This window comes from Benincasa hispida, chromosome 11 (genome assembly GCF_009727055.1).
Source record: "Benincasa hispida cultivar B227 chromosome 11, ASM972705v1, whole genome shotgun sequence".
In the NCBI taxonomy this organism is placed as follows: domain Eukaryota; kingdom Viridiplantae; phylum Streptophyta; class Magnoliopsida; order Cucurbitales; family Cucurbitaceae; genus Benincasa; species Benincasa hispida.
Genome location: NC_052359.1, coordinates 43,807,646 through 43,824,090, shown reverse-complemented (window position 1 = coordinate 43,824,090; position 16,445 = coordinate 43,807,646). Strand labels below are relative to the sequence as shown.

Sequence of the window (16,445 nt, the reverse complement as noted above, 5' to 3'; positions counted from 1 at the left end):
TTTTTGAGTTTTAGATCGAAATTTTCTAACTAAGATCCAAAACTCGTAAAGAGACCTAAACCCATATAGTATCATAATGAGAGATAGGGAGCGTATGAAAAAGAAAATATCATCCATAAATTCAATTAAGGACCATTCTGAAAAAAAAATCGAACTTCAAGATAGTATAATTAAAATCAACACGTTTTAGGGATACTTTTTTTACCCCAAAAAAGAAAAGAGAATTTGATTTCTATTTTCCATTTCCTTTGTTCCTCTCCTTTCTTCTCAACCATCATAATTCCTATTTTTCTATTTTCCCTAAACCCTATTTCACGTTCAGTCCCTCACTCCCATTACCACCCACTGCACCCCGCACTCCGTCCCCGCGTCTGCCGTCGCACGCTGAACTCTCTCTAGCCGCCGCAGTCTCAGTCTCCCGACCAAATCGCCGACGGACTTTCTCTTTCACACTCTCTCGTCTCTCCGAGCAATCAGAGCTTCTTATCTCTGTTTCATTTCAGGCTTTTCAGAGGAATACTAAGATGGGTTTCCAGCTGCCGTCTCATGGGATTCAATCAATGCTTAAAGAGGGCCACAAGCATCTCTCAGGCTTGGATGAGGCCGTCCTCAAGAACATTGACGCCTGCAAACAGCTCTCCACCATTACTCGAACTTCTCTTGGTCCCAATGGTATGTTTCCTCTGATCCTTAACCTCACTGCTTCTTTTCCCCATTTCCTTCCATTTTATGTTATTTGCAGTTCTTCAAATGAGAATGGTATGTACCCATCTAGTGTTTTGTGATGCGAAGCGATTGATTTTAGTATTTGCCTGTTTCATTTAGTGATTCGTCTTCTTCGCGTCACCGGTATTTTAGTATGATTGTTTTTGGTTCTCTTTATACCCCACTTAAGGGAGGGCCTGGTTTCCCTTTCCAAGAGGCAAGCTTCCTTTAAAGACGGACGGAGATATATTACATTCCAGATCGGACAATAAGTCCAACATGAACTGTTGGAGTATCCTTGCAATTATAAAGATAAAGGTCGATTAGGCGAGATAAATGATGGTTAAGTTTATTTAGAATTGTATATCTAGTATGATATACAAACATTTCAACATTCATTCTAAATTTAGCAGCTATCAGTAAGTCAGCTTTAAACCTAACCATAGCAACTGTTAAAGACATTGTATTTGGACCTGAAAGTGAGGTTCATATTCCGACTTCTACTATTGTTGGACTAAGAAAAAAAGAAGTCACGGCGTACTTTTGTATTGTAGACTAGGTTTGTTAATCGGCAGGTAAATTTGGAGAGTAATAAAGATCTTATGCAATTTTATGATACTGAACAACTTCACAATGCTGCTAATCAAATGAGAGTTTAATAAGATTTGCATGGAAGATCAAGATTCGAAATGTATTATACATTTTAACATGGTCGGTTTAATGCCTGTGCTATGTATTTATTCTTCACCCAAATGGTTCTGCACTCAATTGGTGCAATTATTTCTGTGGAAAAATTGCTAACTTTCTACTATCAGCTTGATGAAATTGCTATCGTTCTACTACCAGCTTGATGAAATTGCTAGTTCGTCATTGTTATTATTATTATTATTTTCTTTTTTGTTTTATCTTGTAAGTTGTTGTTTTGATCTGTTGAAATTCCTTGCTAATGACTTCATTCCACACTAATATATGATCATATGGATTGCCGGTCTAGGGTTTTTTGTTCAAGTTTTGGTTGGGAAAATATTCTGTGTAACTTGTCCTTAGCTTAGAAGAAAATTCGGATTACTGAAGAATTATTTTAATTATTTCCCAATTAGCATTGTTATAAAAAAATTACAATTACAATTAGGTTTTGTCCTTGGTTTGATGCTTTTGGTAAGATTAATACAATGATTTATTCAGAGATCTTCTTTTATGGTGCTTTGATTTAAAGCAAGTGTTTGAAGACATTAATCATCTGCTGTTGCCTCATATCTTCATTTTCGATGGGATTTCGGGAAGATTCTGAAGACTTATTATTTCTCATGTGGCTCCTTGGAGTTCCTTTGATTTGATGGCAAGGTTTTATTGTGTTGTGTCTAATGTTCTACAAGAAAGGAACGGTTATTTGGAAAGTTTGTTTTTTGGTAGCTCTTCAGTATAATTGGTTGGAAAAGAAACAGTAGAGTTTTAGGTATTAAAAGAGAATTTTTCTTTTTGAACTGCAGAAGTTGGCCTCTTAATATCGCTCTCTAGGCTATTGTAACTTGTCTCTTAGAAAAATTTCTATCTTTTAGTTACCAATTTTCAGTTTATTATATTTTAGTTTCATTCATTTCCTGATGGTTTGGCTATGTCCTTTTTAAAATTTGTTTTGAGGCTAACTTTATTTCTCCCTTTCGTCTTTCTAAAGAACCTTGGAACCTTATTAAAATAATTGTTGTTTAAAGTGTGGGTGATGTGCAATAAGAAAAAGAGGGTTCCTTTTACTATCTATTTATTTTTTCAAAAAATTATGTGTAGAAATAGAAAAATATGAACAAAATGTTAAAACATGAAAAATATAGCTCGATGAATGACATTATAATTAAAAGTTATTTTCCCTCTTTTAACCTTTTTTTTTTTAAAAAAAAACAGAAACAAAACTTTTCATTGATGTAATGAAAAGAGGCTATTGCTTAAAGTGCAATGAAATAAAAAGCAGAAATACAAGAGCATAGACAACTTATTTTCTTATTTCCTTATTAAAAAATTCTGAAAATAAAAACTAAAATAAAAAGGTGCCTTGCCTCAAAAGTGTGAGGCACCAAATGCTGAGGCGTTTTCTTTTGCTTTCTGATGAAAGTTGCCTTTGAATTGAAAGAAAGTAATTGTTCAAATGACCACTTCTAATTTTTGTAATGTAGTCCTTCTATATATTTTTCATTATTGAAAGTTGCAAAAGTAACATTAAAAGTAAAATAATTCGGCACAGTCCCCCTCCTTTTTGAAGACATCATCTACAATAAAGCTCTATATGCAATTCTAACTTAATGTCTAAGGTTGGAGCTTAATGTAGAAGTTTGAGAGAACAATTAGGACAATATTCTTCAAGGATTGCTTCTCCAACCTTTGCACTTGTTATTTGTGTAAATGCATATGGACTTCTATTCTAATTTTAGACATGGTTAATATTATTCTTTTTTCTAGAGTTTGTTGTACTGTTCGAAATATATTCAAAACTTACCTTCTATGTCAATGGCCTTATTCTTAAGTATCTTTCTCAGGAATGAATAAGATGGTAATTAATCATCTTGATAAGCTTTTTGTTACAAATGATGCTGCCACAATTGTCAATGAACTAGAGATACAGCATCCTGCAGCCAAAATTTTGGTTTTAGCAGGTAAAGCTCAGCAAGAAGAAATTGGTGACGGAGCTAATCTGACAATTTCGTTTGCTGGGGAACTTTTACAAAATGCTGAAGAGCTCATCAGGATGGGTCTACACCCTAGCGAAATAATCAGTGGCTACACGAAAGGAATCAATAAGGTTTCTCACTTTCTACAATGATGATGGAATGCAGAGATGAACTTTTATAACATTCTATTTTAATATATTGTCTTCTTGTTGGTTCAGACTATTGAGGTTTTGAAGGAACTAGTGGAGAAAGGTTCAGAGAACATGGATGTTCGTAACAAAGAGGAAGTTATTTCGCGCATGAAAGCTGCTGTTGCTAGCAAGCAATTTGGACAAGAAGATTTTATTTGCTCTCTAGTTGCTGATGTATATTTTTGCCTACTCTTGTTATAATTGAGTAATTATCCTGTAAAACTTTCCCCCTGTAAGTTATGCATAATTCTTTTGTGTTGCAGGCGTGTATACAAGTTTGTCCTAAGAATCCAGAAAATTTTAATGTGGACAATGTTCGAGTTGCGAAGTTACTGGGAGGTGGTTTACATAATTCTTCAGTAGTGCGTGGCATGGTCTTGAAAAGTGATGCTGTGGGAAGTATAAAGCGAATTGAGAAGGCTAAGGTATGCACCATCATTTGTGTGTTCTTTTCATATGTTTACATCTGGTTAAAAAAGTAATTACATCTCGACTGCTGCTCCATGGGAACAGGTTGTTCCCACCTAATAGGCTGACCAAGATTAGAAGGCAGTGATTCTCTGAGGAGAAGCTTTCTTTTTTTTCCTATCAAAAAGAAGGAAAATGTTCATAGGATGTTTTTTTTTTTGTGNATCTCTGCAAGTCATTGCAATAGCTTTGGTAACTGAGTCATTTCAGCTTTAAAAAATTAAATTAGCCTTTCTTTAGTTGTAAATGTTATTTCCACCTGGGTGCAGATATGAAACTGAAGAAGAGAGAGGAAGAATAGAAATCTAATTTTTATTTGCATCTGGATGGCTGTGTTGTTATTTTTCATCTTTACATCCTGTGGTTTTAAATGTCAAACCGTATGCACACATAAATTATATGATTAATGACAGGTTTTTTTGTAAGTGTTTTTTTGGGGATTCCGTCTTAGTGACTGTGATAGATGATAAGAAATCTTTACCTGTTTTTAACTTGCATTGCTTTTGTTTTCACAGAACAAAATTACTTGGATTTAAGTAGCATTATACTTCTGTGTATTATAAATTTTTATCTAAAAAGAACTTCACTCTTATTTTGTTACATTGCAAATATATATGCGAAATTCTTTTTCTAAATTATTTTGGTTTTGATTTTCTTGAACATTTTCTTATGAAGGTTGCTGTATTTGCTGGTGGCGTTGATACATCTGCAACGGAAACAAAAGGAACAGTATTAATTCACACTGCTGAGGAGGTAAATCTTATTTTTTTTTAAAAAAATATTTTGAAAATTTTATTAAAAGGAATTAAAGTTGAAAACCTATTATTTTCTTTGTAAACACTGTTTTGAAAAGTGTGGAGAAAAGTTACCATAAGGATGCCTCAGTTAAGACTTGCATTTAAACAATATTTCAAAACCACGACAAAAAGACGACACAAGCTTGCTTTTTTTCACATGAGGTGCCCTTAATGAGGCACACGCCTTCTCCTTTATTTGATTTGATTTTTGAACTTTTCATAAAGAAAACAAGAAATATCATCCCAAAAGTTCTCTCTCTAAACAATCTCAATTTCTTATAATTTTCTTTTAGTACAATTGGGAGTAGGGGGACTCAAGCTACAAACCTCGTGGTTAGTAGCACACTCGTATGTCAAGTTGTTAACTCTTTTGGACAAAACCTTCCACATGAAGAATTTCATCTTTTTGGGAATCTTCATCTTCCAAACCGAGGTGACAATGGAATCACCCACTCAGGAAGGATTAGACAAGCAATTGAAAAAAGAGCTACAACAAAAAAAACCTTTTGAAGGGCTAGGAGACCAATGGTTTGAATTACCCCTCCCTGGCTTAAGGCCAAATGAGGAAAAGGAGGAAAGAAAAGCCAAGACATATTTGTCAACAGACGAGAAAAACCCTATGACAAAGAAGGATTTTTTCTTTTTTCTTTTTTTTTTTTGACTGAGCATGGAAGCAATTAAGTGGTTCTTGAAGGAGGATAAATGATATAAATGAGGGAATAAGGAACATAAGGGTTTATATCCCAACCACTTGTCTTCCTAAGAATAGGTATCCATTCTGTCCCCAATGTCAACATGAATAAATGGAGAAAGAAGAGAAAAACCAAATGCAATTGCTTTCCGTGGATTTTTAGAAGAGCCTTTAAGTCCTCTTCAATTCACTCGAAGGATGAGCCCTGTACTTGCTAACATTAACCTTGTGCCAAGGGGCACCGACTTCATGATAGAATCACCACAGCCCAGCCAACGATGTTGTGTTTCTTGTCCTAACATTCCCAATAGCTAAAACCCCAAGTCCATAGCACATAGAAAGATAGCCCACAAAAAGGAGCCAAAAACTAACTATGCAAAAAGAACGTTCCACTCCAATCCAAAATAATAAGATCTATTGAATAATTACAGTAATATTTTGAAACCAATGCTCAAATAAAAGCATTAGATCTGGCATGCAAGCATACCTCCTTTCAAAGTCTATCAAAAACTTAAAAAATCCTATTGTTGTTCTCCATCCTATGACCCTAAAGGACCGAGAAGAAACTGAGATGCTACAAAATCTAGCCCTTATCATGAAACAATGGATGCATGAGGACCACCACCATAGTGTCAGTCCCCATTCTAAACAAACATCAAACATCTGAAAGGAAAAATTCCAAATGGAGTGAGCCAATGACATCGCTAGGATGAAAATGTCAATGTTGAGATTGATTCGTTACTTTGAAATTTGGATGTATCAACGAATTGGATATCACAGGAACTTGTAAAATTATTCTCTTGGATCAGAACTCTTTTTGTATATTTAACTCAGGTTTTGGATAGGTTCTTTTGTTGGGTGGCTTGTTTTGTAGACCCCACTTGTATTCCTTCATTTTTCCAATTGCAATTTGTCAGTTAAGACGCATATCAATATAATTAGGCGTCCCTTTGTTTATTTGAGGCAGTTTTGTTTGGTAGCAGTAATAGTCATGAAAAATAGAAAACTTCTTATTGTTTCTTGGTTTTTTGTTATTATTTGATTAGAAAGTTCAAAATTTATTTTTGGATATTACTTGTTTTATTGCTTATAATTATCTTCTTGTGGAATTCAATTGATTTATTTATTCCTTCTAAAATAAATAGAAAAAAATGGATTCATATTGGTGTGATCAACCTTTTCCATTCCTCTACGCACTCATAGCTACAACTCTTACTCGATTATTTTGGGTAAAATAAGAACAGCCACATTGGTTAATATATTCTTTTTACTTTTTCTTATATATAAAAAAATTCTTTTACTTCAGGGTTCTTTTTGTGGGGTTCTCTCTCTCTCCTCTTTTGTTTTTCTTAAAACATTAAACAACATATGCTTATCAATTGTAGCTACAAAACTATGCAAAAACTGAGGAAGCTAAAGTTGAGGAGCTGATAAAAGCAGTTGCAGATTCAGGGGCTAAAGTAATTGTTAGTGGAGCAGCTGTTGGGGAAATGGCTCTACATTTCTGTGAGCGCTACAAGTATGTTGAGTTTTCCTTCTATCCGTTGTTTTTTGTTCTCCAGTTGAGAGATTTTGGAGTGTTGTTTGGACTCTTATTAGGTTCAACATTTCTTGCTCCGGTGGCGGTGACTCAGCCATTTTTTAAAAACTATTTATTAGGTTTTATTTTGCTTGATTGGAGGCTCTTTCTTTAGCTTGCCTCTTTTGTTGGGGTGATTTCTTTTGATTCCCTCTCTCTTGTGTGGGCTCTCAGTTTTTTTGCCAGCCTTTGTGTTCTTTCATTTCCGTCTTAGTGAAAATTTGGTTATTCATTAAAAGAAAGTGTTAAAATGTGGTTGCTGAATAAAAAATGCTCTATTTCTTGCTCACTGTACTCGTGGAAAGGAATGTTCGTTGTCCAATATATTTTGTTGGACTATCGTAGAGGAAGTGATGTTCCATCTCTTGTTTTAGGATTAGGGTGGGATCTTTCGGGGTAGAACTTATTTTGCATTTTTGCTACTTTATGAAGCATTTGGCTGTCTGATAAGAAGAATGTTTAGGAGGCTTGCAAGTATGGGGTAGGTTTGGGCTATCTGTTGTTTTTTGTTCTCCATTTGAGAGATTTTAGAGTGATGTTTGGACTCTTATTAGGTTCAACATTTCTTGCTCCGGTGACTTAGCCATTTTGTAACTATCTATTAGGTTTTATTTTGCTTGATTCGAGGCTTTTTCTTTAGCTTGCCTCTTCTGTCGGGGTGATATCTTTCGATGGCCTCTCTCTTTTGTGGGCTCTCTTTTTTTTTTTGCCCGCCTTTGTGTTCTTTCATTTCTGTCTCAATGAAAGTTTGGTTATCACTAAAAAGTGTTAAAATGTGGTTGCTGAAAAAGAAAATGCACTATTTCTTGCTCACTGAACTCATAGAAATGTATGTTCGATGTCCAATATATTTTGTTGGACTATCGTAGAGGAAGTGCTGTACCATCTCTTGTTTTAGATTTAGGGTGGGATCTTTTGGGGTAGAACTTATTTTGCATTTTTGCTACCTTATGAAGCATTTGGCTGTCTGATAAGCATAATGTTTAGGAGTCTTGCAAGTATGGGGTAGATGTGGGCTATGTCCCACACTTTCTTTTAGGTGTCAGTGTCTAAGGATTTTCACAACTGCCAGTTATCTCTTATTCCTTGCGAGGGAGCCCGTTATGTAATTGTGATTGCTAGGCTGTGTCTCTTCCTTGTAGGCTCCATTTGTAGTGTGCTTTCTTTCCTCCTTTGCCCATTCACCATTTTATTCATCTTGTTTAGAGCTTTATTTATTTAAGTTTTTTTTTTTTTAATAAAAAGTTATTTTATAATTTTTTAATAAAAAGAGTTGTTACGGGTTATGAAAGTTTTGATAATAAGGCAGATAGGGGGGTATTTGTTTGGGAATACTTTTGTTATGATTCACTATCCATCTCATTACTATTCAAGAAAAGTCATGATCGTTGATTGTTTTTGTTTTCTTTTACTTTTGTCCAATGTCTCTTCTGCAAATATTCATTATTTTCTCAAATCTTTCCATTGACTCCATACCACATTCAAGCATGTTTGTAACGTTGTAATGTGTCCAAATTCCAAACATGGCTATGATGCGGATGAATGATTTTAGAATTTAAAATTATTAGTTATAAATTTTTATGTTTTAATATGCATTGCTGATGATTAGATCTTTCTTTTTCCTTTGATTGTTTCTTTTATTTCATGTACTGTTGCATTGCAGGCTTATGGTCTTAAAAATTAGTTCGAAGTTTGAGTTGCAGAGATTTTGTCGCACAACCGGTGCTGTAGCCATGGTAAGCATGTTAAGACTTTGTTATTGATAAAATGAGGTGTTTTTCTTCATTGGCATTGACATGGTTCCCATCCCCACCAAATGACAGTTGAAGCTTAGCCAGCCAAATCCAGATGACTTGGGTCATGTGGACTCTGTCTCAGTTGAAGAAATTGGTGGTGTTCGGGTATGTTATCTATATTAGCTTATTTTTATATTGCAGTTTTTTCATGATTTCTTCATTATTTCTGACGTCATAACTAATTCTTTTCCCTTCATGATATTGGATTACAGGTCACAGTTGTGAAGAATGAAGAGGGGGGTAACTCTATATCTACAGTTGTGATACGAGGAAGTACTGATAGCATACTGGATGATCTTGAGCGGGCAGTTGATGATGGAGTTAATACGTACAAAGTATTTCTCTACACATGTACTGTTTATCCTTGGGATTATTTGGAGCATGCATGATGATTTTCTTTGTCAGGCAATGGCGAAGGACAGCCGCACAGTACCTGGAGCTGCTGCTACTGAAATCGAGTTGGCTAGGAGAGTAAAGGAGTTCTCTTTTAAAGAAACTGGGTAATTCTTTTTATATATTTATTTATTTTTAAATTTAATATTGCACAAGATCATTTTAAACTTTTTCTTAACAGAGTCGGTTGTTAACTGCATCACTCTGGAAAGATAAGGAAAAAATTTTACACAACCGATATAAGCAACTGGAATGCAAACTGCAGTTATATTAATGTGCAGAATAATTGTTCAGTTAGGAAAAATAAGTTCTCGGTATAGATTTTTTTTTTTTTTTTTTTTGCAGCAATAGTGTTATGGGGAAATTATTCTAGGGTGGATGGGATGTACAAGGACGAGAAGAATTCGTTTGTAGTGGTGAATTTTAAAGGTCAAGTTGGTAGATGTAGAGGGTACTGCGTAGTAGATCTAAGTTGGTAGGGTAAAACTCCTACTTGGTTTCCTTAAAATGCTTGGCTCTTCATGGCTGTGAAGGGGTCTTCCAGGATCTGCTGAACGGCTTTAACAACCTATAACTCTCTACAAATTTAAAAGGAATAGTTATCTCTTATTGAATGAGAAGATTTCCAGTGGAAAAGACTCCTTTTTTAATTAAATTAAATTAATTAATTTATTTATATAAGTTATTTATTTTCTTTTTCTTAAACAATAAACAATTTCATTAGTGTAGGAATTTTACAAAAAAGAGGGAGATAATCGAAGAGAATCAGAGCTATAGAGATGAAAAAGATGAGATAGTTTACAGTTTACACTATGAGATATATATGAGAAATGACATGCTAGAAAAATTATCAAAAGATTTGCTTTGCCATTGATGATGGTTGTTTCTTTCAATCCAAACTGACCACAATAATGAGATGATACTTGAATTAGAAATTTTCAAAATGCCCATTTCAAAATTGTTCCTTGTCATGGGTTGGGAGAGCAGAATAACAGGGTGCTTATAGGGTTGGAGTGGGATCCTAGTGATGTTTGATCCTTTGTTAGATTTTATGATCCCTTTTGCTCTAATTTTGAAGATCTTTTGTAATTATTCTAAAAGTACTGTTTTGTTTGGCTGGAGTCCATTCCTTCAGTGGGCTCCTCCCTTTTGTGGGCTTGAGTTTTTTTTAACCCTTGTCCCTTTTATTCTTTCATTATTTTTTCTCAATGAAAGTCATTATTTCCATAGAAAAATGGCTATTTTAATAGGTTCTTTTGCTTGAAGCTTGGTTCTCGTTAATAATGGGGGTGATGGCGGTCGCGGGAGTTTTTTAAACATTTTGTGCTTGGGGATGTAGGGGCATTTTTATTATTTCTAATTTCTTCGCTCTCTTTCCTTTAAAAACTATGGGAGTTTGGTTTTTCAGTTTCATGCACACTCCTACGTGCAGTATCACAGCCATCTATACGTAAAAATGAAGTCGTTAACCCACAAGCTAGATATAGGTTGCTTAAGTAGCCTTGCCGTCGAAATCTGTTTGGGGTTGCCATGATGGTGTGTATAATATGGATTTTTGCTGGTTGATTGAAGAGATCTTTATGAATTTTCATTTTTGGGATACAGTGAGTCATGCAACAAGCTTGTTTCTTTTGTTATCTTGTGAGAGATAGCTCGAGAGGAGTTGTAGGATTTTTAGAGGGGTTAAGAGGTCTTTGGAGGAGGTGTATGAGAGGGTGTGAGATTTAATGCATCCTTCCGTCTTTATACTTGGGCCTCCCTCTTGGGAATAATCTGAGGTGTGTTTCCTTGTGGAATCTTGTGATATATAAAGTCCGTAGTAGGCTGGCTTCTTGGGAAAAAAGGTTTCTTTTCTAAAGTGGGGCCGTCTTACTCTGATTAACCTGTTTTGATTGGCATTCCGGTTTATTTCTTCTCTTTTTAGAGCTTTGGGTGAGGTTTGTAAACGTTTGGAGAGATTGATGCGGGGCTCCCTTTGGGAAGGGATTGATGAAGGGAAAGGAAAAGACTCACACCTAATTAGATGGGTGGTTATTGAAAAATCGGTTTGGGGGGTTTAGAAATTTGAAATTTTAGGATGCGTAACAAAAAGCCCTTTTAGCCAAATGGCTGTGGCGCTTTTTCTGTTGAGTCCAATTCTCGTTGGCACAGGATCATTGTTAGTAAACATGACTCCTATCCTTTCGAGTGGTTGGCTAAAGAGATTAAAGACACCTATCGGAATCTTTGGAAAGATATCTCGAAAGAGCTCACTGCCTTTGTTCTTTGGGTCCGATGTGTGGTGGGGGAAGGGAGAGAGACCTGTTTTTGGGAAGATCATTGGGTGGGGGAGAGATCTCTCTGTGGGTTATTTCCTCGCTTGTATCACTTGTCTTCCGTTAAAAATCATTTTGTGACTGATTTTCTTGTGTGGACATGGAGCTGTTGTACGTTTTCCTTCGAGTTTTTTCGTGCTCTTTCCAATAGGGAAACATAGATGTGGTGACTCTCCATTCTCTTCTTAAGAGTCACCCCTTTCATTTGGGGAGGAGAGGTGTGAGAGTTTGGAGCTCTAATCCTTTGGATGAGTTTTCGTACAAGTCTTCTAGCATTTAACCCTTCTCCTATGGGCGAGTCTGTTTTTTTGTGGCTTTGGAGGATTAAGGTTCTTAGAAAGGTGAGATTCTTCACTTGGCAGGTTCTTCACGGTTGTATTAATACACTGGATAGACTTATGAGGAAGATGCCGTCAATGGTTGAGCCTTTTTGCTGTATTCTTTATTGGAAGGCGGAGGAAGACTTGGGCTATATTCTTTGGCATTGTGATTTTGCTAACCTTGTCTGGGATTCTTTTTTTTGGGTGTTTGACATGATGTGTGCTCGTCACAGAGATGCTAGAGATATGATCGAGGAGTTCCTTCTCAATTTACCGTTTGGGGAGAGAGACCGTTTTCTTTGGCATGTTAGTGTTTGTGCTATTATTTGGGTGCTTGGAGGTGAGAGGAATAGTAGGGGTGTTTAGGGTGGTCGAGAGGGATGCTAGAGAAATATGGTCTCTTGTTCGTTTTCATGCGTCTTACTAGGCTTTGATTTTGAAAGCTTCTGGTAAATTTCCTCCTGACATGATTTTGTATAGTTGAAATCCCTTCTTGTAGAGGGTGTCTCCCTTTTTTTCGGGCTTATTTTTTGTATGTCCGTGTATTCTTTCATTTTTTTTCTCAATGAAAGTTGTTCTTATAAAAAAAATTGCATCATGGCGTGGTTAATCTTTGTAATTATCAACTTGGTATCATTGTTTGGAATTGGACTCCTTTCTTGTGGTTGAGTAGAGGAATCCCTTTGTGGACTTTTTTTTTTTGCATGTCTTGTACATTCTTTCATTTTCCTAAAAGAAAGCTCGTTTCTTATTAGATTAGAAAAGAGAGAACACATGTCTACAGATTCCTAATTTGAGGCTAGATGGACCAAGATTATCCAGTCCTGTGGATCAAACACCCATCACTTTATTTTGCATGGGTAATTGGTAAAATTTCCTTAGATTTTAATTTCATGAAGTAACTCACTAAGTGTTCATTAGTTCTTTCTGAAATTGGAAGAAAAAGAAATGAACGAAGGAAAGATGTAAGCTTTAATGCGTTTTCACAAAGACTTAAACCTCTTATGCTACAACTTACAAGAAAGGTGCAAGTCTTGAGGCTAGAAGTTAGAGCTTATGCATAAGCCTCCATAGCTTTTTAAAATATCGTATGAAGCATTGATGCACGTTTATTGTTTAATTTGGTCAATATGTTGAATCATTTCCAAGGGTTGCTATTATGAGTACTTAAGTTATTTTATTCTATTGTTGAAGAAACTACTGATTGACTTTTCCTTGTCTGTCTGCAGATTGGATCAGTATGCTATTGCAAAATTTGCAGAAAGTTTTGAGATGGTACCAAAAACTCTTTCTGAAAATGCTGGGCTAAATGCAATGGAGATAATATCCTCGTTGTACGCTGAGCATGCGTCCGGAAATACTAGAGTGGGTATAGACTTGGAAGAAGGGATTTGCAAGGATGTTTCCACGATGAATATCTGGGATCTTTACATTACCAAGTCAGTTTTCATTCTCTTACAACGTGAATAATTATGGTTATTCTTGTGAAACTCTTAGTTCAATGCTTCGTACAATTCATGTCTCTTTCTTGTAGAGTTGCATTTTACTTAAAGTGCACCCCTTTCCGGTACCTTTAGAAAGTTTAGTTTTAGTGCATATGTAGTCGTGCCATTAGTTCCCAACCTTGGGATTCATGAACCTCATCGTGGTGCTTGGTGTAATGCATACTGAACGGTTCAACCATATATGCCCTTGTCTAAATGAACCAACTTCTGTCCCATTATATAGATTATATGGCTTGAAATTGTTAGCTTGATTTGTTTTCTTAATGAAATAATGGACCTAGTTTATTAGTAAAAAGAAAAAGATTTCATTAGTTGTGGGATCTTTAATGGGAGAGGAACGATAGTGTTTCGTGATGTGGAGAGGGACCTTAGTCAGGTTTGGTCGTTGGTGAGGTTTCATGTATCTCTGTGGACTTCCGTTTCGAAGACTTTTTGTAATTATTCTCTAGGCAATATCTTACTTAGTTGGAAACCCTTCTTTGGTGGGGTTTTGTGGGCTTGGTTTTCTTATACCCTTGTATTCTTTCCATTTTCCCCAATGAAAGCAGTTATAGAAAAAAGACTTCATCAGTTTCCTATTCCTTAGAGTTGTGAAGTGTCATTTATTCATTGTAGCATAAATTTGTCCCGACAAATGTATGACCCTGATGATGAGGCTCTTTTTTTTTTTTTTTTTTTTTTTTTTTTTTAAATTATTATTATTATTATTATTATTATTTTTTTATAAATATTATTAGGGATACTAACTCATGGTAACATCCTCTTTTCCTGGCCTTTTCTTTTTCTTTGCTAGGTTCTTTGCTCTTAAGTATGCCGCAGATGCTGCTTGTACTGTCCTTCGAGTGGACCAGGTACCCTTATATCAATCTTTTTATCAAACTATATTTCTTGGTATTTTTCATTTCCATTTCTATGTTAAATCTCATTTTAAGACAGTATTATTAAAGACCTCGGATTGACATTTAATTTGTTAAAATTAAACATATAGACAGCTGAGATTAAAGACCTCGGATTGACATATATTTATATACATATAGAGCAGCTGAGACTAACATCATTTTGCTCTTGGCTTTAACCTTCTTTGAGAACAAGGGATTGATAATATTGCTAAAGTGGACTTGAGCAACCTTAACCAGTTGGCTAATTTCTTGTGTGGATTGTGTTTCTGGTTCATGGCTTCTTTTTTTATTTATTATTTATTATATATTATTATTACATCTGTTTGGTCAGTAACTTTTGGCCTTGTTCAAAAAGAAAAAAAAAGATGCATAATTTATTGTTTGTCTCTTGTAAATATGTTATAGAATGAATATAAATTCCCGTTGTTGCAGATAATAATGTCAAAACCAGCTGGAGGCCCCAGGAGAGGAGATCAACCTGCGGGAATGGATGAGGACTAAATCTTCAATTGGCTCAGTTCTCTAATTTATTCTGCATCTGCCCGTCCTCGCAAGTTATTGATTAAGATATTGAAATGGTTTGTTTGTATGAGAGGTGGGTGTTTTTATTAGGTGAGGAGTTTGCTGTTGAAAATGTGGCTTTTTGTGAATGCCACTGCAAGTAGAACAAATTTTTGAGTCACTGGCTTTGATTGTTGGATATAATGTCGGTATAGCTTTGATTGTCCGTATAGCTTTGGCTTCTTGTGTTAGTTGAACTCCTCGAAATTCGAATGAAGCAATTTAGAATGAGTTGTTGACAAGCTAGCTTAGCTAGGTTTCTCCAATCCTTTGCCTTAATGCATTTGTTCCCAAACCTCCTTCCGCTCTAGTACTTGTTTGGGTCAATTAATCTGCATTTCAATTTTGAGATATCGGACTGTTTTAGGACACAGTTGTATAACCTATAGGATATGTATTAACAGATTCTGTTCAAGGAAGGTCATTGAGATAATTGCCTGTTACTAACATTTTTTTTTTCTTTTACTTGTTTTGATAATCCTTATATGAAGTTGTCAACTATCAAAGATTGTGGACATTGGAGTTCGTGGAAACAAAGAAAAAGGATTCGAAAGGGAATGAGTCTAATTTATAGACATCATCTATAGGCTTCGTAGAAGGGGTTTCGTCATGTAACATAATGCTATGCTATCTTTCTACTTATAAATTTCTTCTTTTATTATCTATTTTTTACAAATGATTTAAAAAATCAAGTTAAATTTTTAGAACAAAAAAAGTAGCTTTTACAAAGTTGTTTTTATTTTTGGAATTTGGCTAGGAATTCATCTATTGTACTTAAGAAAGATGTAAATCATTACAAGAAATATGGATGAAATAGATTTAATTTTCAAAAACAAAAACAAAAAATCAAATAGTTATCAAGTGGGGCATAAACATTTTTAGAAAGTGGATAATAAGACATAAGATTTATTGATGGGAAAAAAGTCAAATTTAGAAAATTTAACCGTTAAGTCTTAGTTTTTAGTTTTAAATTTTTTTGGTTTTGTTGATAGTGGTTTTATTTTTTATTTTTCTATTTCTTAAATTTATGCTTGATTTCTTCTAATTTTTTAATTCAGTTTTTGTATTTAAAAAAAAAATACTTGAATTTCTAATTAAACTCTAAAAACAAAACAAGTTTTTGAAATTGTTTATATTATTATAAGTTTTTAAAAATTTATTCAATATTTAAAATATTAATAGAAAGTAGGTAATAAAACATAAAAACTTGTGATGGAAGTAATGTTTGTAAGCTTAATTTTTTAAAAACAAGAAACAAAAAACAAAAAACAAATGGTTATCAAATGTGGATGGACAAGATAATTGATGGTGTGATCATGTTGCTGATGTGCTCTCAACATGTTTACCAAAGCTCTTCCTACAAAGTTCTTGAACATGCATTTGTCCAGAGGATCATTCTTAATCTTCATAGTTCATCTTGAGAGATTTCATTTGTGTATCTTTTTCTAAACAACAGACCACTGTGCACAATTTTTCTTGAAATTAAAGATTGGTTTCTCTATTTGTTGACACAAAAGGGTAGTTTTTATTTAGAGGGATTTTCAAAAATAGAAAAAATAATGAAA

At 34.7% G+C, this 16,445-nt stretch overlaps 1 protein-coding gene across 1 annotated transcript; it reads left to right on the top strand.

Moving 5' to 3' along the window:
- Window positions 1-236: 236 nt before the first annotated feature.
- LOC120091021 (T-complex protein 1 subunit theta) lies at window positions 237-15,177 on the top strand. The gene is made up of 13 exons (XM_039048807.1): window positions 237-672; window positions 3,234-3,496; window positions 3,584-3,730; window positions 3,820-3,981; window positions 4,700-4,777; window positions 6,898-7,031; window positions 8,755-8,827; window positions 8,915-8,992; window positions 9,100-9,222; window positions 9,293-9,387; window positions 13,145-13,354; window positions 14,214-14,271; window positions 14,752-15,177. The coding sequence occupies exons 1-13, from the start codon at window positions 525-527 to the stop codon at window positions 14,818-14,820; spliced, it is 1,638 nt and encodes a 545-aa protein (XP_038904735.1). The 5' UTR covers window positions 237-524; the 3' UTR covers window positions 14,821-15,177.
- Window positions 15,178-16,445: the final 1,268 nt, after the last annotated feature.

Coding starts and splice junctions, on each gene's coding strand:
- LOC120091021 (XM_039048807.1), top strand. CDS start 525: ATGGGTTTCCAGCTGCCGTCTCATGGGATTCAATCAATGCTTAAAGAG. Junction 673..3,233: donor AACTTCTCTTGGTCCCAATG/GTATGTTTCCTC, acceptor TATCTTTCTCAG/GAATGAATAAGATGGTAATT. Junction 4,778..6,897: donor TAATTCACACTGCTGAGGAG/GTAAATCTTATT, acceptor TATCAATTGTAG/CTACAAAACTATGCAAAAAC.